Source organism: Scophthalmus maximus, chromosome 13, assembly GCF_022379125.1.
Source record: "Scophthalmus maximus strain ysfricsl-2021 chromosome 13, ASM2237912v1, whole genome shotgun sequence".
In the NCBI taxonomy this organism is placed as follows: Eukaryota; Metazoa; Chordata; class Actinopteri; order Pleuronectiformes; family Scophthalmidae; genus Scophthalmus; species Scophthalmus maximus.
Window position 1 is genome coordinate 8105338 of NC_061527.1, and position 23132 is coordinate 8128469.

At 43.2% G+C, this 23132-nt stretch overlaps 2 protein-coding genes across 3 annotated transcripts; one reads left to right on the forward strand and one right to left on the reverse strand.

Moving 5' to 3' along the window:
• Positions 1-718: 718 nt before the first annotated feature.
• ddx49 (DEAD (Asp-Glu-Ala-Asp) box polypeptide 49) lies at positions 719-8403 on the forward strand. The gene is made up of 13 exons (XM_035647558.2): positions 719-997; positions 1580-1703; positions 2200-2285; positions 2639-2760; positions 3207-3394; positions 4380-4520; positions 4804-4879; positions 5278-5354; positions 5462-5559; positions 5666-5740; positions 6240-6328; positions 6492-6563; positions 7092-8403. Exons 1-13 carry the CDS (start codon positions 883-885, stop codon positions 7260-7262), a joined length of 1434 nt encoding a protein of 477 aa, XP_035503451.2. The 5' UTR covers positions 719-882; the 3' UTR covers positions 7263-8403.
• LOC118318172 (regulator of nonsense transcripts 1) lies at positions 7363-21763 on the reverse strand. 2 transcript variants are annotated; one of them, XM_035647556.2, is made up of 24 exons: positions 21294-21763; positions 20787-20929; positions 19504-19593; positions 18872-19039; positions 17795-17975; positions 17444-17605; positions 17017-17101; positions 16607-16705; positions 16197-16305; positions 15810-15969; positions 15558-15676; positions 15246-15410; positions 14804-14918; positions 14301-14444; positions 13971-14184; positions 13761-13878; positions 13070-13226; positions 12692-12834; positions 12138-12312; positions 11660-11741; positions 11411-11575; positions 11060-11280; positions 10586-10708; positions 7363-10260 (listed from the first exon to the last, which is right to left on the reverse strand). In XM_035647556.2, exons 1-23 carry the CDS (start codon positions 21462-21464, stop codon positions 10589-10591), a joined length of 3306 nt encoding a protein of 1101 aa, XP_035503449.1. In that variant the 5' UTR covers positions 21465-21763; the 3' UTR covers positions 7363-10260; positions 10586-10588. The 2 variants fall into 2 exon arrangements, with proteins under 2 accessions (XP_035503449.1, XP_035503448.1); XM_035647555.2 differs by having other exon boundaries at positions 17014-17101.
• Positions 21764-23132: the final 1369 nt, after the last annotated feature.

The following is a 23132-nucleotide window of genomic DNA, read 5'->3' on the forward strand; positions in this document are numbered from 1 at the left end:
GCTCAATAAAACTCACTGACATTTTCAGGCTGAATCTGGCACTTTTTTGCTCTTGATAGATATTGCACCTGACATCCTTACCAAGGAATGCTCTTTGATCAAGTTTTTGTGTTTATGTTATATGGTGAGCTGTCACGTTATATATGGCTGTTCTTATTTCCATGCTCTCTGTGTAAAGCAAATTCCCTCAGGGGCAATAAAATGTTTAATTCATACATGTTTCATTAATTCATTCATCCATTCATTCATTCTGATGTCAAATGTATCCATTGTAGATTTTTTTTTAATGGATGAAAGACTGTAATGTAATGTGAATGTGATGTGGTGGCAGTTTGCTGAATAAAAAGGGCAAAGTCAACACTGGTCTAACTGTAAGCTTAATTCAGCATCTGCAGATGGACTCACAACACATTCAAGTACATGAATGAGCAAGCGAGTACAGAGAAAATGAGCACTGTTTTATATACGCGATGGTTGGGTCACATATAACCTAATGTTAAACTAATGCCACTATCCTCTTATTTTCTTCATTATTAATAGGAAAAATACATATGAAGAACATATAGTATCTAGAAATGTCTATTACACTAATCGTGATCAAAACTGTGAGGACGTGGGATAATAGTGATCACAGGACTGTACCATGTTTGTCCAGCAGGGGGCCGCAGCACGCGGCCTCCACTCTGCTCCTCCTGCAGAAGAAGACGACAAGAAGCGAGACACGTCGCGTGGGTGACGTAGTCACACGGCGACCATTATTGCGACACACACGAGGATGGTTTAGTCAACGTTGAAAAACAAGGGTATTCTTTCCTCATTATTTTGTCATACACTGTTAACAGAAGAGGTCTCCGAGGCGCGGGGAACGAGATCAGACCAGACATGGCGGACTTGTCGTCGCTGGGTCTCTCGGACTGGCTGGTGAGGCAGTGTAAACAGCTGGGAATCAACAAACCCACTCCTGTCCAGGAGCAGTGCATGCCAGCGATTCTGGAAGGTAAGACGGGCTGTGTGAAACACTCGATTATAGATTATAATAAAATAAAACTCACACTTTACAATAAATTTCGGGGTCACAGATGGTTAAATGTGAGTGTGGTGGATCACGTTAATGTAACGTGCAATGTCCATGGGGAAGGAAGGGAGGTGTTGCTCAGTGCTACTCTCATAATGAAGATTAGTTAGGATACTATTTTAGTTTTTTTGCACATATATTAAATGTGCTGCCATCATATTATTCACAACTAAACAATGTTTTGTAGAAAATGTTTGTTTCCAGCGACCCTTGAAATGAACCGCAGAGGTTACCAATCAAACTGCATACACATAAAACTGTAGTTGAAAATTGTGGCGTCAATATTTAGAAGAATTTACCAGAAAAACCGTGAGCATCAACGTTTAAGTAATTTGGAGTACTGACAACAAATTTTCAATAAAAACTCTCCATGAGTTTGGTGTGAGAATTTGTGGGAAATATTCTTTGAAGTCACAGGGCATGGCTACCAAGTAGACCTGAACTCAGAGCAGGTGTATGAAGATGCTTTTTTGTGTGTTTTATTAATAATTTATTTACCCGCAGGTCGAGACTGTTTGGGCTGTGCCAAGACCGGGAGCGGGAAGACGGCAGCGTTTGTGCTGCCAGTGCTGCAGAAACTGTCAGAGGACCCGTATGGTATCTTCTGCCTGGTGCTCACTCCTACCAGGTCAGTCAGAACGTGAGAGAGACACAGACACACCTACAGAACATTCACACTAACATTCACACACGGCAGCAAGTTTTTAGTTCATTTAAACTGCCTTTTATCTGTTTGTGTCAGATTGTGTCATTGCAGTTGAGTGTAAATGATTTAATGATCCAAAACATCAGCAATAAACGAAAGGCGTCTGTATTTTTCTCAACCATCTTAATATTCAGGTCCTTGGCATGTCACACACACACACACGCCCCAAATCCTAAATAATGTATCAGAGATATAAAGAGTATTATTCCAAACTACTTGCAGTTCATCAGTTAGGATTTCAACACAGATCATTATCGTTTCAGGCCATGTGAATAACAGAATACAAACTACTTTCAAATAGATAATGCATGCGTCATACAAACTTGAGCTAAACGAAATAGCATTTTGAGAAATTTGTTTAATACATTCCCTCCCGTATATTTCCAGCTCATAACGGTGTAAATGTAATGTCTTGCAGGGAGCTGGCCTATCAGATCGCTGAGCAGTTCCGAGTCTTGGGGAAGCCTCTTGGCCTGCGGGACTGCATTGTCGTCGGTGGAATGGGTAACTAACCTTCCTTTCTGTTCATCCAGCGGTTACAACAATGCTCTGTCACCTTTAGTTTTAAATATGACCCTGTGTTGTCACACCGCTGTCATGTTTCTCTATAAAGACCGTCATTTAACATATAAACATTTTATTAGCATTTTAAGTGCCTTAAGATGAACCATCTCGTTTTCAAAGTGGGTCCTCTACACAAAATACAACACAGTGCACAACGGCACAGTTACAGTTACACTCACCCATACACTAATATTCTTGTACGCTGTTGTCTTAAAACTGTTGGGTCGTGATTCTGTCTTATGCCTCTCCTGTGAACTGTCGCTGATGATCTGTGTTTGCTGTGTTTCTGACAGACATGGTGACCCAGGCCCTGGAGCTGACCAACCAGCCACATGTAGTTGTAGCGACACCGGGCCGGCTCGCCGATCACATCCGCAGCTCCAACACCTTCAGCATGAAAAAGATCCAGTTCTTGGTGGGTTCAGGTTTATTTCTTCTCCTTTGCACTCTTATATTCTGGACTTATATGGTGATGTTCATACCAAGGAGACCAACCAACTTCCTAAGGCAGAGTTAACTCACAGACATCACTGAGGGGTTTTCTTTTTTGTCGTCTTTTATTTTGGACAGCTTATTGACATCACTACTTACTTATTACAGATCCTTTAATTTCCGTACCGATTGAAAAATAATGACAAAATCCAGTACTTGTGTTTGAAACTGTCTATAAAACCAAGATATTTACCTAAAAATCATAACCATTTGACATTTTTTATGGAAGAAACTAGTTTTATAATTGTTCTTACTATTCACCAATAAAAGTTATGAAGGCAACATCGAATGAATACTTCTTAAACCCCTTTTTTTTCAGCTGCTAACTCAACAAATTTGCGGCATTGTGTTTGTTTGTTTGTTTGTCAGATTTTGGATGAAGCGGACCGGCTGTTGGAGCAGGGCTGTACTGACTTCACCAAAGACCTGGAGGTGATCCTGGGGGCTTTACCGGCCAAACGGCAGACGCTGCTGTTCAGCGCCACGCTCACCGACACGCTGCAGGAGCTGAAGAACATCGCCATGAACAAACCTTTCTTCTGGGAGAGCAAGTCAGAGTAAGTAACCTATTGCCAGGAATATTGAGTAGAGACGGAGCAATAGGGATCTTTGGAGGCCGATGCCAGAACTAAGTAAAAAAATGAATATATATGTATATATATTTAAAAAAAATGTAATAATTGCCAATGATTCACAAAATGTCATTGACAAACCCTTATGACAAAGAAATGTAATTGAGGCTTGATGTTTTATAGTTTAAGCATAAACTTTATTATAAATAACTAAATAAAAAGAAAAAACTAATGCAACCAAATATATAGAACTTTTCAGACGATAAACTTTTTCTTGTCAAATTTTAATCTTAATTCTTTCTGCATCATTTATTCTGTAAAATAAAAAAAAATCTTTGGCAAATTGTCATGTCATAGAGAAAATGGAAAGATTATTTTTCTACAATTTTGATTTGACAGAATAACCAGAGATTGCATGTATTTGTAAACATCTTAAGAAGGAGTCGGGGCCAGACCGGGTCAATTATTTGTGCCTGATTTTGGATGCATTCTTTGCTTCAAATCTTGTGAGTCCCTGATGAAACAGGAGCAGCAGTGTGGAAGTTCCGTTTGAATCTGATCCGCGGCACAACTAAAAAAAACGAAGTGCACAAATTCCTTTTGATGTACGGGAGAGTCGGGGAGATAATGGCAGAACATGAGAAGTGCGGTTGATCCAGTTTTCTGCTGGATTTGCTTCTGTTCAGAAGATTTGCGTCTGATACACGTAGATAACAGGTTCAAACAAGCACAGATATTTCACAATTTCAAAGTTGTCATGTGGAAAAGAAAATCTAATGAGCCTGTAATCTATAGCAGTGCCAGTAAGAGTGAATTACACTGCAGTTTTTCAGAAACGAGACATAACATCTTTGAATGTAGCAAATATAAATGAAAACTGATGTTTTTTTCACAAAAACAATAAAGCACAGCAGGAGTTTTGCGTCATCCCAATTTGGTCATTACTATGTTACTATATTGTTGTCAACAGGACGAGAACAGTGGAGGAGCTGGACCAGAGGTACATCCTCACTCCAGAGAAGGTGAAGGACGCCTACCTGGTCCACCTGATCCAGACGTTCACTGACGAGCACGACGACTGGTCCATGATCATCTTCACCAACACGTGCAAGTAGGAAGGCGTTCACAGGAGCCTTAAGGAAACTTGTTAGCTTTCTAAAAGTCCACTCCACATTTATATACATGTTTGCAGAAGAAATTAACAAAATATTGTATTTAAATAATCTACTTTTTTTAAGAAATAGGTAACAGAAATTTGACTAACAAGCAGAAAATAATTTAGCTGGTTTTAGTGTTTAAACCTGTTGCGTGTGTTCAGTTGCCAGCAGTGTTGTTCTGGGGTAGTCCAACTTACAAATTATTATTTTCTTGTTCTTTTGTTGTCGTCCCCCCAGGAATTGCCAAATCCTTACCATGATGCTGCGGGAATTTAACTTTCCAACAATCTCCCTGCACTCCATGATGAAGCAGGTGAGTCTGAGTCCAGCTCAGTGACACTGGATCAGTGATCGAAAAGTACATTTCAGCGGTTAACATCAGCGGGAGGACGGCGTTGTAGCTGTTGTTCCTCCAGCGCCATCCTGTTGGAGAATGACAGCTGAGGTAGAGACTGTTTCATAATCTGTTTACAACTGGTCAGTTACGTTCACACACAGAACGAGTTTGCTTTGTTTAGCAGACAGCCGACAACACACAGTGATGTGTCCTTCATCACCGGTCGTCACAGCTTCTCGACAAGCCAGTGCTGTCTGTGGAAATCGAGAACAAAGCTCTGGTGGTGATATAGGATATGGAAACAGTGTAGTGAGAGGGATTAGCAGTGATGAATGAACCTGTAGAATTAACCACATCTTCTTTATCTCCTCCAGAAACAACGGTTTGCGAACCTGGCTAAGTTCAAGGCCAGCGTCTTTAAGATCCTGATTGCGACAGATGTGGCTGCCAGGTAAGAAGCTCCGCTGAGCTGCTGCATTTCTGTCTTTTAACAAATTCATGAGCATTCATACAGGCAGGCTGTAGACGGGCAGTTATCATGTTGTTTCTGACCCACAGGGGTTTGGATATTCCGACCGTCCAGGTCGTCATTAACCACAACACCCCCGGCCTTCCCAAGATCTACATCCACAGAGTCGGACGAACAGCGAGAGCAGGTGCGGTTACTTTAAGAGACATGTTCAGAAACAAACAGTGATCCTGCGTCGTCGTCTGTGTATGACTTGCTCTGAAGCCTCACATCACGTTTTTCTTCCTCTGCAGGTAGGAGCGGAGTGTCTATCACACTGGTGACACAGTTTGACATCCACCTGGTCCAATCCATCGAAGAGCAGAATAGTAAGTCACAATGAGATTTCACAGAAAAATCTTTTTTTGATTCTATGTCGTTGTTTGTTGTTTGAAGTTTGTTACATACTGACGTTAATAGACGTTTCTCTTCCCTAAATATCAAATATTTCGATTTTTATCACAATTATTAAAGGACAGAAATTTTTTGGGAGACAGACTGTTGAGTGTTAAGGTCCAAGGCCTCATGTGAAGCCACTATATTGCAATTACACAGCCTCTGCCACAAACAGGGCACCTGACCAAAGCTGGAAAGGTTCTCATTCATCCGTGTGTGTGTGTGTGTGTGTGTGTGTGTGTGTGTGTGTGTGTGTGTGTGTGTGTGTGTGTGTGTGTGTGTGTGTGTGTGTGTGTGTGTGTGTGTGTGTGTGTGTGTGTGTGTGTGTGTGTGTGTGTGTGTGTGTGTGTGTGTGTGTGTGTGTGTGTGTGAGTGTGAGAGAGAGAGAGAGATTTATTTACTTACTCAAACCCGTCTGTTGTGTTTCTGCAGAGACGAAGCTGAAGGAATATCCTGTGGAGGAGAAAGAAGTCCTGAAGATCCTCACCCAGGTCAACGTGACGAGACGGGCGTGTGAAATAGTAGGGACACCTCGTCCTGAGTCATTATCTCACCTTTTGGTGTCCGCTCGATGTTTCCAGTGTTCAGGACTATATCACTGATGGATTTTGTTCCAAATTATAAAAAAAAAAAAATTTCAAATCATGATCTTGGGTGTTATGTGACCACTTTTCTGTCTTGTAGAAACTCGAGTCAACAGACTTTGACGAGAAAAAGGAGATCAACAAGAGGAAACAGCTGATCTTGGAGGGGAAGGCAAGTTCCTTTCTCTTAAGTCTTGTTTCGAACATTTTAACAAATCAATTTTAATGTGAGCACGGTCAAGAAGGAGCAACACGAAGGTCGAGGTTCAAATGAGTTTACAGGTCCCATAGCTTCCTGCGATTTCCTGGAGAGGAACCAATATGTAACAAATTTATGCTAAGGTGTCTGGAAAGAACAATGTATCTTTGTCTTAATTGTTCAGAAGCTGAAGACTGAAAAATGTGATATTTGTCTTTCAAGGAGATGAATCTGCTCAAACCCTCAGGACAGTTGTCCCTATATTAACTAACAAATGTGACCTTAACTACTTTTGAGGCGTGAATGTGTGCAGGGTTCGTACAATATACACATGTTCTGATTCTAAACTTCAGAGACAGACAGTTTTAACAACCAACCATGCATATCTTTTTCCAGGTGTATAAAAGAAATCATCTCTATAATAACTAATGGTATAAGCCTGACATGCAGCAAGTGAGGAAAATGTATTGTTGCTGATTTGTGGTGAAACTGTCGTTCCAGGATCCGGACCTGGAGGCCAAGAGGAAGGCCGAGCTGGAGAAGATCAGGAGCCAGAAGAAGAAGTTCAAACAGAAAATCCAGGAGACCATTCAGAGACAGAAACATGGACAGCTGAAAAAGAAACTGACGAAGAGAAAACAGATGAAAAAAGCAGCACAGGCAACAGCATGAAAATGGCTCAAACTCAAACTTGTATATACTAGTTATTGTGCAATATCTGAAATAATTTCACATTTGTCAGCATATGCAAATAAATTCATACCATAAAAAACACTGCTTGACAGCCTTTATTGGTTTAGTTTAACAAGGGAATCACCATACTGTGATGATACGTCACTGCAAATAAGATTCATCGTTTCAAATAGTTATTTACATCACATGATAATCAATGTAATCTCTACCTGTCGTAGAGAATCACGGGTTTGGATGCAAATGCTTCAAACTAATTACAACTCAAATGGTCACTGCACATGTTGCAATTCATTGTGGCTCAGATGGAAAAGAAGAAAACACCAAAGCGATAAAATAGTGGCAGCAGGTTTTTTGAAGTTTTTTTTAAAGCTATAACATGTTGGGGAGTTCAGTGGAACGGGCTGATATGGGAAGCTAATTCATCGCAAAAAAAAATGACAAGACTTGCACTATGTCAACAAAATGGGAACTATCTCTATCAATTAAACATGGCGGCGTCTACTCGCAACGCGATTGTCACGTCTGCTGAAATGAGAAGTGGGTGAGAAACAACAGTGGAGTACATTCTTACTGTGTTCACAAAGCATATCTCCTGGAAGAGTTACAAAACTACGAGTCCTAGGGACAGTTTTTGAGGAGAAGATACAAAACTCTGATAAAAGGAAACAGCGGAAGCATCATTCCGGTTGTCAACAAGTTGCTACAAAAAAAAAAAGATTTTAGTTAAAGTACACAAAAAGGCTAAACTGAACGACAAGACGCAGAAAGCAGCAAATCATCTCGACAGAAGCTAAGTTTGGATCAAAAATCAGGGTTCACAGTTCTCCAGGAGGGGAAGGTTTGGGATCCACATCCGGAGAGGAACTCCACAAGGAATACACATTACGGTCAAAAAGAGCTTTGCACAAATCTAAAGTCCACATAAGAAACTACCAGCCGCCATTTATTTTTACTCCACGGAGAAGGAAGGTGGCTCCCCCCACCCCCCAATCAGCCCATCCTTGATACAACCCAGCCGCAAAATGCATTGACCTCATCACCTCGCCCCGTTTTATTAGAAAAATAAAATATAACAAGTCATTTTCTGTGGGTTTCTTCATCCCTCTGGTGTCAGAGTTTTTAAAAAATTCTATTTAAATGCTGGTAGTTTGATCTTTAACTACATTCATGCTTGTGCTGCAGCGGTTTGTCTGAAGGTGATTGGTTCTAGGCACTGATTCAGGTTTTTTCCATTCACTTTCCTTTATCTCCTCACCGTCTTATCAGTGCGGACCGGCTTTTCCACTGTGTAACTGGGACAAAATAATTTTTAAATTACCGACTTATTGACTTTCAAGAGATTTCAACCCGTGTCTATCTATGAATTTAAATTGTTTGGTCACTGCTCAGTTGCAGCAAAGTAACATGACGATCAGCTTGGCTATATAGCTGGTGAACACTCACAAAATCAAAAATGCTGTCAGGAAAAAGGCAACTTGGCCAAATCTATTGCCACGTGTCTTCAAACTACATGTATCCCTCCAATGTTTCAACCCTTACAACGACCTGGACGTGAGAGTGGAAACTCTCGTATCCTTCTCTTCCCTAGCCACCTTCCTTTTCTACTTCTTACCTGTAGTGGATTGATTGCCACGCCCGCCTGTTACACTCGACTACCCTCCCTCAGCCTCTTCCCCCCTCCCCGACATCTCTTGTTTGGTTTCTTTTACCTCAAGTAGGGATTTGTGTGATGAGCGTGGACCGTCCACAATCCCCTGAGGAGTCACTCAATGCAAAGCGTCCAAGCGTTTGCCAATGAAAGCGTTGTTTAAAAAAGAAGAACTTCGGTCATGAAGCGCAGCCGGACATCAACAGACCCAGCTCTCAAAAAAACAGAAGAAAAAAAAAAGAGATTAAAATAAGGAAAAGCCTTCGCTGAAACATCAAATGACGGCGAGTTGAATATTCAATGCTGGTCATGTTTGATAGTTTCGATGACTTTTTTGCAATTTTGTGCTCTGTGATAAGAAAGGTACTTCAGAGAAGAAAAAACGTCCCATGACGACCGCGATATCGGTGGGATTCGCGCCTCATGCCTTGAAAAAAACAGTTCTGAAATCCCCGTGCCACTCCACCACTGACGTGCGGCCAAGACCGCCCCACTAAAGACCTTGTGAACGAGCCAGTGGTTCTCAAGGCAAACGGAAGGTATTTCAATTCAAGGCTCTTCAATATCAGACTCAAGCACAGAAACCGTGTTTGTACTTCCTCTCCGCGAGGGTGTCGCCTGGTGCTGCTTTCAGAGGCTGCTGAGGTTTTCTGGGCCCAGTAAATGATTGTTGGTGCTGCTCTCCTCCCATGATCGACCAAATTTTTTTAAATAGTCCGGGACATCATGCAGGTTGAGCAACCAACCGACGTTTTAGCGTGGGGATTTTAAGTTGCCCTTCTCAAGGCTTCTGCAACCATGTCGGTCCAGGTTCGGAGAACAGGTTCTTCAAATTCAGACGGAAGGCTTCGATCCTCCTCTGAAGATGAGCGATAGAACTTTAGGAGCTCTCCTTCGTCTCCTGGACGCTGTGAGGTGAAAGGGGTTGGGTGGATTATTTTGTTTAGGAGTTGAGCCTCATTTGGATTCCCACGAGAGACCGTTGAGATCCCTCCTGTTTCCCTCGGCAGCTCGACCACACGCCGCCATCTCCTTGACTTCCCTCCTCCACTGTGCACAGGCTCCGGTCCCTCCTGCCTCTCGCTTGTCCACTCGGCCTCGCTCGCCTTCTCCCTGCCCGTCTGTTCGTGCCCTCCTCTTCTTCTTCTTCTACCCTCTCATTTCTCTCGCTGGTCATTGGTTTGGTTTCGCTATCCCGTCGCTTTCACTCGGTGGTGCTTCGGTTGTAGCAGAGGAAAACAGGTATCCATTTTATGTTTTTATTATTTCCCAGATTAAAAAGCTGATGAACTAAGCTCAGCTCAGGCCTAGCTCCCTTCTTCAAGCATCCTGCAAGACACAAAGCAGAGTTTATTGGTTTTTGTCAAAAGAATAGTTGGGGAAATTAAAATGTCAGAACCATCAAAGATTTTTTTGTTTTGTTTAAATAAATGAAAACCTAAAAGGTACGATCTTAAGCTCACAAGAGTCAAATAACACTTCCAGATTTCTGCCAATCATTAAGGTTTATATCGAGCTTCACAGTACCATTATCAAAGTTCATTATATTCATAATACTATTATGATAAACTAAATTGAAATCTTTCAATGCATCACGGTATTCTCTTATCCTCTTGCCCTCGACTGCAGCTAAATTATCACTCTATGTACCTACACGTTAATACTGTGACAGTCCGGTCACCCCGCCATGCTGGTAAGCACGTTCACCCTGGTAAGTCGAGTCCTGGGACAAAGCCACGTCGATTTGGGACTTGAACTCGTCACCCAGGTAACTGTCCTGGAGAACCAGAGTACAGAAACAACGTTACAGCAGACATCTTCAGACAGGAGATCTCCTCAAACTTCATCACTGAGCTCAGGATCATTTCACTTCCCTTTTTCGAATGAAAATCTTTCCCATAGTTTCTTATACCTGATTTACTTAAGTCAAACTATTAACAGCAAGACCAATGCAATAAAAAAAAGTTATTCAACAGGCTTTTTACACTATACAATTTTAGAAGTTCGGTCTAATTTAAAATTCAACAACATACTAAACAAGCTGGAAAAGACAGATTGTGATATCCGAGTTAATATTCGAACATAATTATCATGAACACATCATCATGAAGTGACGAGGAGGTGTTACCTGGGAGAGCTCTGGCTGGGACAGGCCGGGCTGGCTCATCTGCGAGGGCTGGCTCATGGAGATATAGCCTTGTGTCAGTGGCCCCTGGGAGAAGGACTGGGAGGCCCCATCCTGGCTGGCCTGGCTGTTCGGTCCGTTACCCTGACCGGCACCCAGGTTCCCAGAGCCACGGACCCTCTGCCGTCCGCCACGCCCAGGCTTACCCTTCATAGCTCCACGACCTTGATGGGAAAAAAATGTGTTTGTATCAGGACCAGTCTTAAACGTTTTCCCTCTTAAGAACTGAACCAACGTTTGCACATTTTCACTTTATGGGTTGTTTCTGTGTGTTATCTCAGCTCTGTGTTATACCGGCAGCAGGGCCGTTGGTCTGGCCTAGGTAGCTGGGTGGAGGCATTGGTGGCATCACCAGGTTGAAGGGTATGGGGAGGTTCATGGCAGCCATGTGACCGGGGCCTGCCCCTATCATCCCGATCTGGTCATGAGTTTGAAAGTACATGTTGGACGGTCGTCCGGCTGAAAGAAAACGCACTCAAGTAAATACAGCCTGTTGGAGTTCGTATTTATTTTCTTGAGTAATTCAAAAAATTGAATAAATACCAGTATTGCTGCGGTCGTAAGCGGAGCCTGGGATGAGGGCCTCACGGGCATCGTACATCGCAGTGCTCATAAAACGTCCCCCCTGGAAATCACAACATACCACCATTAAGTACAGCTGCATATTTCACAGATTCGGGGCTGCAACGAACAATTCTTCTCACTGTCGTCTAATCGTCTGCCACTTGATCAATCTATAAAATCTCCATATACATGAGACATTTCCATCATAATGTCCCTGGGCCCAAGCTACATGTCTTGTTTTGTCTGTCCAGTAGTCAAAAACATGAAAATGTCAAATTTACTGTCAAACCAGGACAAAAGAGGCAGCAATTTTCACATTTGAGGAGACAAAACCAGTAATTTTTTTTTGGCACTTTTGCTTTAAAAGTTTTTAAAGAATTACAACACAATCTTCTGGCTCAGTAAGAGATGCAGCAAACGGTGGGAGGTTTTCTTAACGGTGGTTTGTACTACTCACAGGGTTGATGGTGTTGACCAGCTTGCGGGGCTTGCTGAACTGCATGAGGCTCTCCCTCAGGTTGTTGAGGGGCCCCTCCACCAGGACCTTCTGCTCCTTGTAGTTGTTCAGCAGGTTGTTCCATAGCGGCTGCTTGGAGAGGGCCTTGGGGTTCCCGACGATGATCACACCGTACCTTTATTCGCAGCACGCACACAGGAACAACACTGATGACGGTGGGGCTTTGTTTTTTTTGTGTGAAGATAGCATCTTTAAAATTTATCTTGCGCAAGTTTTTGTGTGTAGAAAGTCCAATGGTCCAATTCTTCCAGCTACATACATCGGCTCAAAAATTAGAAGTAGGCATGTCTAATCAAAATTTTTGAGACATTACAGTGGATCCTGTAGGTGATCACACTGCAACACATCACCCATAGAGAAAACAACAACTGAATTTTAAATAGACTAGCTGTCAACAGTTTCTTCTAAAAAGCTAATCAGAAACTAATGAGGTGGCTGTGTCCTGTGCCAACATTAACAGACTTATTGAGTTGTGTTTTTTTGTTTTTTTTTACTTGGCTCTGGTCAGCGCCACGTTGAGACGACGAGGGTCGTTCAGGAAGCCGATGCCCTGATGCTCATTGGCACGAACACAGGAGAGGATGATGAAGTCCTTCTCTCGGCCCTGGAAGGCGTCCACGCTGGCAATCTCCACTTGCTACAATGGAACATGACATGAAGGAGGGAGAGGCAGTGAAAACCTTAGTAATTGCTATGGTAACTAATGAGAATCACGTCAGTTTGAATTTGAATGTACTTCCAGCTCTGGCTTTTTAATTTCTGAGATGCTTCAGAGAAAACATCCACTCCCCCGTAGCCTTAGTCACACAAGCCCATTTCCGCTGAGTTCAAAATATTTTGAATCTTTAAATCTGCTCGGGTCTGCGTGGTACCTGATAGAGTTTGGTGTGCAGGGAGCCGCTGAACTGCATGTACTGGACCAGGTAAGAGCGCTGACCCTCGTACGGGGTGATGATGCCGATTTGGTCGGGTTTGGCTCCAGCCTTCAGCAGCCTGGTGGTGATCTTCTCTACGTTGGCAGCCTCCGTCCTTAAAAACACAGATGGGGAAAATGATCTCAATTTAATGGGAGTAAACTAATGGTTTGTTAGTTTTAAGATGCAAATCATATCTATTGTGCAAAATAAGGTAGGTTTTCATTTAATAAAGCTGCAAATAAATGAACACCAATTGGATTAAGTTATGTTGACATAATATTGACTGTACTGTTTAAGTTGAAGAAGTTAATAAAACAAAATTAACAGCACAAATCAATCTTGCCCTCCATCAATGAGTTCCATTCCAAGCAATTATTTTTTTTTAGATGGTGATCCTGATTTTAAGGAAAACCCTTTTCACTGCAACGTGGATATGACCTTTGCATTCCTGTTGATCAGGGCTGACGAGGTGGAGAGTTTTTTTATGATTAGAAAACATGTTATAACTATTTTAGGGGGTGAACGAGCACTCCCGTAGTGCGGCTTCAGCTAGCCCTTTCACAGCCACTGTATCCAATGCACTTTGTATGTTGTGAGTAAATTTAGATCTTATGTTAAATAACACAAAGTGATACAAGATAATGACCTGTTGAGGTAGGAGGTTCCAGAGCTGGCAATCTCCTCCTGGCCCTGAGTCACGTAGAAGAACATGGGCTTGTCCGGCTGTGGCCACTGGAAGTCGAAGCCCTTCTTAATGCGGTCGGCTGGAGAGAACAGGGACATTTTATTCTGTGTTAAGTCTTGAGGAGTTTGTAGAATTTGGCTTTACTTGTTGAACTGTTAAATCTTGACAAACCTGCGGTGACACCGTTCTGCAGGGAGCCCTCGTAGAAGATGTTTGAGGGGAAGGCACTGAGAGCCGGGTGCATGCGGTACTGGACCTGCAAGCGGATTGGCCGGATCCCCAGAACCACCAAGCGTTCAAACAGCGACTGGGACAGACCAGCCTTGGCTGCCTTCTTACACATCACCACAGGTCCCAACTGGCAGTGGTCACCCACCAGGATGAGCTGCGAGGAGGACGATGAGTCACAGGCGTGTAACATTTAGATTCATATTAAATGGATGGACATTCAGGAGATAGTATTGCCAATAATATTTCTTTACTTATATATGCTGCATGTACCTGCTTGGCCCCCAACACCACCGGCACCATACACTCTGGCTCAGTGGCCTGGGTGCTCTCGTCAATCAGGATGGAGCGGAACTGCATCTTGGCCAGGCGGGGGTCTCCAGCTCCGACACAGGTGCAGCAGATCACGTCAGCATTCTGGAAAACAGAGAGGACGATCATTTACAATCTTCAAACAGAAGAGGGAGGATGTAGATGTAGCAGCGATTATGACGACAGGTGGTCAGGTGGTGTTGTGTCTCTATAAAGCTTACAAACACAGGTCTGGACTGATTCCAACAAAGGAGTGAACACACAACCGAATAAGAGCGACAAGCTCCCTGGTTATCACATCCCTTAATATGGAAATGGCTTTAGCCATATTTAACTGTTTAAATTTGAATTAATGTTCACTACTTGTGAAAATGTGCAACCGACCATTTGGTAAATTGTCAACTCCCACGTGACAGGAGACCGTTCACAGTTTTGAGGCTGACACTTTGAAGAATGTTCCTCACCATGAGCAGCTCCCTCTCAGCGGTGCGTTTCAGAGCCCTGTAGCGTTTCTCATCAGCAGATGACAGCTCACCAGTCTCATCCTTCAGCTGCTGTAGTTTCTGAAGCTCTGGCATACTATGGAGATGAGGACATCAGAGTGAGAACATTTTAGATTTAAATTCAATTGTTGGCATTTGACCTGACATAAGGTCTTTGATTAGACCTCAGATTTTATTCTGACCGAGCCCCAGTTCTTTATGTGATTTAACTATAAACTAATTTACAGAGAATTTAAAATCTGGTGAAGTTTGAAGTTAAACTGGTAAAAGAACAATATTACTAATATTATAACACTAATATTCCCTGTCACTATATAATTAGTTTATGTACGAAGCTGCAACCAAGCAATAATAACTCTGTTTCACGCGTCTGGGAGTCTTAATTTCCCTACAAGCCACTGACCTGTCCATGTTGCTAATCTGGTTGTGCAGAGCCAGAAAAGACACTGGCGACTCGATGGCCTCTCGGCTCTTGGCACAGAGCCTGACAACCTTCAGCCCAGTCTTGTCGATCTTCTCAGTCAACTGGTCCACAGCAATGTTACTGGGAGCACACACCAGAACTGGGCTGCAGGACACACAAATATATGCATCGTAGAGTTAGCAGAGGAAAAAATGCTGTTACTGGAATAAAAACAATTGTAACATTACTGGGTTGTTTTTTTTGTATTGTTTTGTTTTTTAAAATTAGCAGCAATAAAACACTTTGTCTTACCCGTTGCCCTGTCTGGACAGGTGGTAAACGATGGTGGCAGAGGTGACAGTCTTCCCAGTGCCGGGAGGACCCTGAATTAGACTGAGAGGCCTCTGCAGCACCGTCTTCACAGCATACACCTGCACACGAAGAGCAAGTAAGAAAGGGGGGAAAAAAATACAGTCCAGGTGAGATGTTGGGAAAAACAGACAAATGTCTATCCTGTGAAAGAATCCCTCTAATCACAGGGAAACCTGGTCAATGTGGTCTGACCTGTGAGTGATTGAGGTCAGGCAGGCCCTGAGCAGTGAAGCGCTTTGGCAGCTGGCACTTGATGGTGACATCCTCTACCTCATGGCCCAGCAGTTTGTGGTAAATGTAGCCAGACACGGAGGTCTCGTCCACGGCAAATGTCTTCAGGGCGCTTTGCATCCTGCAGCAACAAATGTCAGGTGTTATCAATTATTTATATCAACAGGGAACCTATGTGCATACCATAACACATCTTTAGTTTACGAATGTCACACATTAATGTCTGAGAACTGTACGCAGCATAACATACATGATATTATATTCCCGTAACGTGCAGGATGATTTAAGAAATAAAATATAATGCTCCTGACAAATCTTCAGTTTAAGGGATATAAGATTTTGGCTTACCTGTCAAAAGAGGTGGATTTCCACACAAAGTCCACCTGGAAGTTGTGGGGGATTTCCACAGGTGCTCCCACACTGCTCCGCAACTCAATTGCAATTTCATCTCCATAGTCTTCAAACACATGGTGTCAAGGAAGGCAAGCATTATCTGTACATTATGTTTAGTAAATGGGGATGGGGTTACACACTGTAGTGGTTAGCACTACTGCCTCCCAGCAAGAAGGTTCTTGGTTCCAGACCGCCCCTGCAGCCCTTAAAGGATGAAGCGGTATAGATAATGGATGGATACATAGAAATGGGGATGGTAGGGCTAAATTTACTGTAGGTGTCTTTCATAGTCAGATTGGGCACAGCCATCTGGGATCAGTGCCAGTGTAGACTGTTATGCAATGGATGAACGGCGTAAAGGATACTGTCAGGGACTTTGATGACATGGCCAATGCCTTTCCACAATGGGGCCAGGTCGCCCTTGTACCGCAGGCAGATTTCATCCCCCTGCATCAGCCGCATATCTGGGATTGATCAAAAAGACAAAAGTTAGTAACCCTTCATTGCTCGAAACCAACAAAAAAAACTAAGGAGAATATGCTATTTCCTCAAATTAAATTATACAGTACCGTGCACCTACACAACAGCACATACTCCCACTACAAAAAAGAAAAAAAAAGAAAAAAGGCGGCAAAAACAAAACAAAGCACACATGCAACCAAAAGTTGCAGGGTTGGGGGAGATTGCGTGCAATTCTGACAACTGAAGAGGGATGGGAAGGGGCTCTATCTGCACCACAGAACCACAGCGAGGAAGTCAAACTCAGAATTACCACCTGAATCCGTCTTGGGCAGTGTGAAATAGGCAATCCGCTTTTTATTCAGCCCCAGGTCCCACCTGACTGTTATATTGTCTTGAGTCTGCAAAAATAGAAATGATATCACCAATGAATAAAATAATAGGTAATATTTATAATATCACATTACTGTGACAAGATTCATGCAGAGGGCACGCAATTAAAAAAACAACAACATCTCAGTGTGGTCTGGATCACAGCGGGGGAAGCAGTGGAGAAAATTCCCAATATGCCTTCGGCCATCCAGTGTGATTACAGCCCAAAAAAATAATAATCCTAGCTGCACATTTTAAACTATTAATTGGATTAATGGGTTTTCCAAAGTCAGCTAAAACCTGATCCACATGTTTTAGATGACATGGACTATCAATGGTGAAAATGCTGTTCTGTAGAGGTACTCAGGTACCTGGGACTCCTTAAGCTTCTTGTCGTAGTCAGCCTCCAGTTTCACCAAAGGACCAAAGATGTTTTGGTACTGGTAGGCGTCCTCGTAGCGCAGCAGCACATGCTGGGGTTCCTCATCCACGCCAGGTTTCTCCAGGTCTTCCAAGGTGGCAGTGGGATTGTCCTGTGAGGGAAATCACACCATAAACCGACTCCACATCTCACCAGCAGATGCCTCTTTTAAATATAATTCAACAAGTAGATACCAATCCAGCTAAAGCGGCCGTTACTGGCAGCTCTTCCAGATATGTGAAGTTTGCAATCTTCGGGTCCCAATACTGCTCTGAGATAAAGCCTTTGAGCGTGTACATACCTTCCAGAGCTCTTCCAGCTTGTTGATCTGCTGGGCGGTGATCTGACGGGCCCGAAGCTGCTCCTGCTCCGATGGGATCTTCACCAGCCAGGACAGAAAGCAGCGATCCTGGATCAGTGGCTGCCACTGCGAGCTGTCCCAGTTGATGTCTTTTAGGCTACTCTGGCTGGCACATGGCTGCCTGTATGGAGACACAAGGTTCAGAAAAACAGGAACTTAGCTTATGTTTAGCTTACAGCTATTGTATAGTGTATATTGCATAGTGTAATGTGTGGAGTTTTACAATAATCAAACAGACTAAATTGCTAACCACTTGTTTCTGTCTGAGCCAAGTCACATTTTGGTGGAAGGTGGGTTCCTAACAGTTGTTGAATGAACGTGATAAACATGATATCAATCAGTTCAGGGTTCTAAGCGTCTAACTAGCTTGTCAAAGACATATTGACAAATTTGTTGAGCGATAAGTTATTAAGTGTAATGTCATGCCAAAGACATGTTTGGGGTAACTTAGAAACAGGTTGCACACCAAAGAACGCTAACAAGTTTATTTTGCAACTGTCAAATCTTCTGCTCAGTTATATCTATTTTAATAACCAAATTCAAGGGTCAGGTTGTAGATTTAGTCATAAACCAACACTGGCCAATTCAAATATAAATATATTTTATTGTATTTGGTAATTTGTCATATGTTTAATCTCATTTTAATTGAGAGTCTGTATGTGTTTTTTCCTCATCTCATCATTTAATTTTCTTTCCTTCTTTTTAATTTTTTTTTTGCTACCATTGACATTTATTAGCCAACTATTTTAATCATCTGGCTGCCTATTCGAGTACTTCAGTGAGACAGCATCTATTGCCAGAGCAAAATTAAATGCATCCAAAGTAAAAACCTCATGATTACCTTTGTGTTTCAAAGCAACAAGTTGCATGTTTTGCTTTGAGTTGATGCTCCAGAGTAACTTATACTGAGAGGTTCCAAGCTGTCCACAAGGACACTCTTTGACCAAAAATACTGGATTTGTGGACATTGGTTACTGAACTGTCGCTGCTAAAAGCTGCTGACCCGCCGGCACTTACCTGCAGAGTAACACCACCACGGAATCAGCCTTTGCCGGGATGAAGCCCAGGAGGAAGACATTTCGACAGCCACAGTTGTAACACTCCAGCACCGTCTCGCCCAGCGGCCCATCTTTATGCAGCGTCACCTCTTTGCATTTGGCTCTCACCAAGTGGTTCACGATGTGGCTGAAAGTAAGAGTAGAATTAGGAAGTTTTAAAAATTGTAAAAATCTGACAAAATCATGACACTTGTTGTGGTAGCTCTGCAGCAGAAATCTCTACTGTGTATTGACTTACTGTACAAAAACATGACAGACACTGGAGACCATTTCACAGCTTTAAACAAATGGGTTAGTGTATCGCAAATGTCCTCAGCTGACAGGAAATAAACTTGGTTGAGTTAAACAGTGTCTCCTACCAATGAAAATACAATGAGGTGGCTTGTTTAAACTTAACCATGCAGATCTGTCTTTATATTCATTCGACATCATCTGAGTGTCTACAGCTGGCTGATAGTGATGTGGGTTGAAAAATGAAAATATTCCATTACTGGGACAATGTAATATGTTGCAATGTAGTTATTATACATTGTGAAACTTGTAAGTGTGGTGTATGTGAGGTGATCAGGTGAAGAGGAGTTCTCTACACACCTGCCAGATGTGTTGCCACGTCCATTACAGAACCACTTCTTGCTGGTGTTGCAGTACACCACACACGCTGGATCGTGGATACCACAGTAGCTGAAAGAGACCAAGATCAAAACAGCATCTTAATTACTGCAGTACACAATCAACTGACAACAGCCTTGATTTGTGGCAGAGCCTATTTCATCAAGCATTTAATGTGTGTTATTAAGAGGTTCAACAATAAACAAGCAATTTACTACGGGCACGTACTCTTCATGAGGGCTGGACTGTTTGTTGAAAGAACCTGATGTTGATATTCAGTTATGTGTTATCTTCCAAAACTATTCGTGCGAGGAAAACATTACTATTATTTGGCAAACACTCCTCCATCTGTTTTGGAACTCTGTCCTCGCACAGTAGCAACCCCAAGGCTGGGAGACAAATCTAACTTTGAATGCAGTAATTATATTTCACCATTATGCTTTTACAGATACTTTTACCATCCAAGAACTCTTAATGACGTCTTCAATTTGTGTGTGTATATTACTGTATATCTAGCGGAAGTGCAACAATTGGTCGTTAAAGTGATTACTTGATTGACTATTCTAATAATTGACTAATTTAATCCTTTTTTTTTTAAAAAGGTAATGTATTCAGCATCTCAAATGTGAGGATCTGAGTCATCGAAATACCTTCAACATGTACTAGGTCAGTGATGTGCGCAAGTTTTGAACGAGCACTACTGGTAAAGCTTTGATAGCACCCTGTGTTTATTTGAAACCTCACTGTTAGATAAGATAGTAGATCACTGAACACTGTTTGTAGTGTGCAACATCAAGGGGCCACAGAGAAAATGAGTACTATTAAAACACCATTGTGTAATCACGCCCAAAAAAAGATTTACATAACCATTGCATCAGGGATCTACGCTCAGCTGGCTGTTTTATTAAGATCACAACTGGCCAATAATTAACACTAACACAACAGTCCTGCAAACAAATCCTCCCTGACAGTTGTATTGGTTCAAATCGCGTTGAAGCCGTTTCTCAGAGGGGGTTGATCGAGTTCGGAGGCTTTGATGTGTGCCGCCGCTGAATGTGGTGTGGATATAAACGCAGCACAGTTCGGCAGCAGCAGCACAAAGTAGCTCATCGATGAACCCGCGGCGGAATCAACGCGTCTGCGAAACACTTCCAACCGCAAGTCCGAACAGCATAGACCCTCGCGAAGGGAGGATTCTGTTGCACGCCAGTTGTGCTGTTGGTGCCCCGCACGGTGACGTCCTGCCACGGCGCGGCTCTCGCTACCTGCATGCGTGCAACGGCAGGTCTTTGGTGTAGTACGTGTCCTCCTCGTCCTCCTCGAAGTTCAGCTCGGCCAACAGCTGGCTGGCCTTGGCCACGGAGTCGTCCACTCCGCCGTTGAGGAGACCCTCATCAGGACCGTTCACCTGCAGCGCACACACAAACACGAGCGCTGAGCAAACTCACTCGATGCTAACGGCTAGCAGCTAGCGGCTAGGGCGCGGAAACAAGCCAGTGGGTTCACTGTGCGTCGGCGGCGTGTCAGTGCTCCCGGCGCCTGCTCTCGGCCGCCGGAGTCACCCCCGCCGCTCACAGTGGCCCGCGACAAGCACCCTCAGACACGTGGCGTCACTTTAGGAGTTTTAGTCAACGGGCTTTCTGGCGAGCGGCAAGCTAACGGCTAGCCGCTAGCTGCTAGCGTGCGATAATAGCGGGGCGGCAGACGGAGCTAACTGCCGTCGGCGAACCGCCCAGCGTCGTGCCTTCCTGTACAAAGTGAGCGCCTCGCACCTGGTTGTCCAGCTGGCTCTGGGTCTGGCCTTGAGTCTGCGTCTGGCTGGGCAGGGTGAAGTCGGTGAAGTCGTACTCGGAGCCCTGGGTGTCCGCTCCGAGCAACTCCGCTTCCTCGGTGTCCAAGAAGGTGAGGGTCTGCGAGCTCGGCCCGTACGCCTCCACGCTCATCTCGACTCTGGATACTTTCGCTTAAGTGAACGATTTCCGGTGATCGCCCGTGGCAGGAACTAAGTCCTCGCGGTGTTTGTGTTTATCGGTGACCTCGGTTCGCGGCCTACGCTGGTGGTCTGAATTCGAACCCCGATCAATACATGGAACAAATCAGAAGCTCGAAAGATCCGACAGGTCCAACGGAGACGGCGACGGACTCGCTGTGCCGCTCGACGTGTGACGTACACTGTAGGCTGGCGACCAGAGACCAGTGAGCGAATGGAAGAGCTCTCACTCTGATGTTTTTTCCCCAGAATCAAAACAGATGCACGGAACGCTGCAGGGGGACGTGGGACTACACTGCGCTTTTAAAATGTGTATGATATTTGAACCCATATTGCTTATGGACATAACTCCAGATTAGATCTGTCATTAGGCATATTACACTATCTCACTCAGAGGAAAGTGGGAAAAACAGAAGAATACCCCCAAAACGACCATTTGAATGTGTTGTGGATCAAAAAGTGTGGCAACTATCAATGTGCTCAGGTGAGAGTGCACACAAAGGAGGGGTGAATAGTCAGGGACTAGAGTTTAGACCGTTTATCTAGATGCAGTTCAGCATGCCTAATGCAAAGTCCGTCCCAGTTTCTGTATATTGTGTGTCTTTGAGAGGATTCGCGGCCTGTTACTGAATATGTGATGAGATCACAGATCACAGGAGTGCGTGGTCCTTTGATCCTTTGACCATTGCATTAACAGGGATCGTGTGATGGGATTTCAGTTAACGATGATCAAGAATTGGAATGAACATTCAGACTGTGCAACTGATGACAGTTACTCACTAATCAACAAACATCTTGTCTACGAGAAGGGCTCAAACAACACAAATCTAGCTACTTTAGCAGAAAAAAAACACAACTCATAAATACTATTACAGGCTGGCAGTCAGCTTTGAATCACATAATTTAATAGACAGAAAACAACTCTCCAAATACACTTACTGCTAAATAGAAACACTTACTGAGTGTGCATAGAGGCATGGCCCTTTTCTTCTTCTTACATTTCAGTTATTCTATGTACTACTTTTGATAACTAAAGGGGTTTTCTTCACCTTCATTCACTGAGCCTGCCGCTAAATGTTTAAGGGGGCCCGCTGTGAAAAAAAACACTGACACAACACTTTGACATTATAATTCCATGAATAATGTTTTGTTAACGATTATCTAAAATAAACAGGCCAATCAAACCAAAGACTATAGACTGGGTCTGAGTAGTGAAGCCAATTCAGAACGATTTAAACCTGCTTTGTATCTAATGGCCAGCAGGAGGCAACTCCACTACTTGCCACAAGAAGTCAGTTAGTATTGAAGTCTGAGGAAATGACCCTAATTCACACTTTATCTATTGCCTTCAGTAATATTTCCCTGATATTTTTATACTCTCTACTTTAAAGTCTTCTCCAACACAGCATGTGGTTCATTTCGTAGATCGCGGTCCCAATTGGAGTAGATAGCTGATGAAGCAGAGTACGCTTTCGTGTGATTGACAGCTGGTACCATTGTACGTGCAAATACAGTGTATTCACATTATGCATACATTCATACAATCACGTGTCAAGATATCCACAGGTCAAATTATGATAGGGAAAATTAATTAATAAAAAAACAAATTAATAAACCAGAT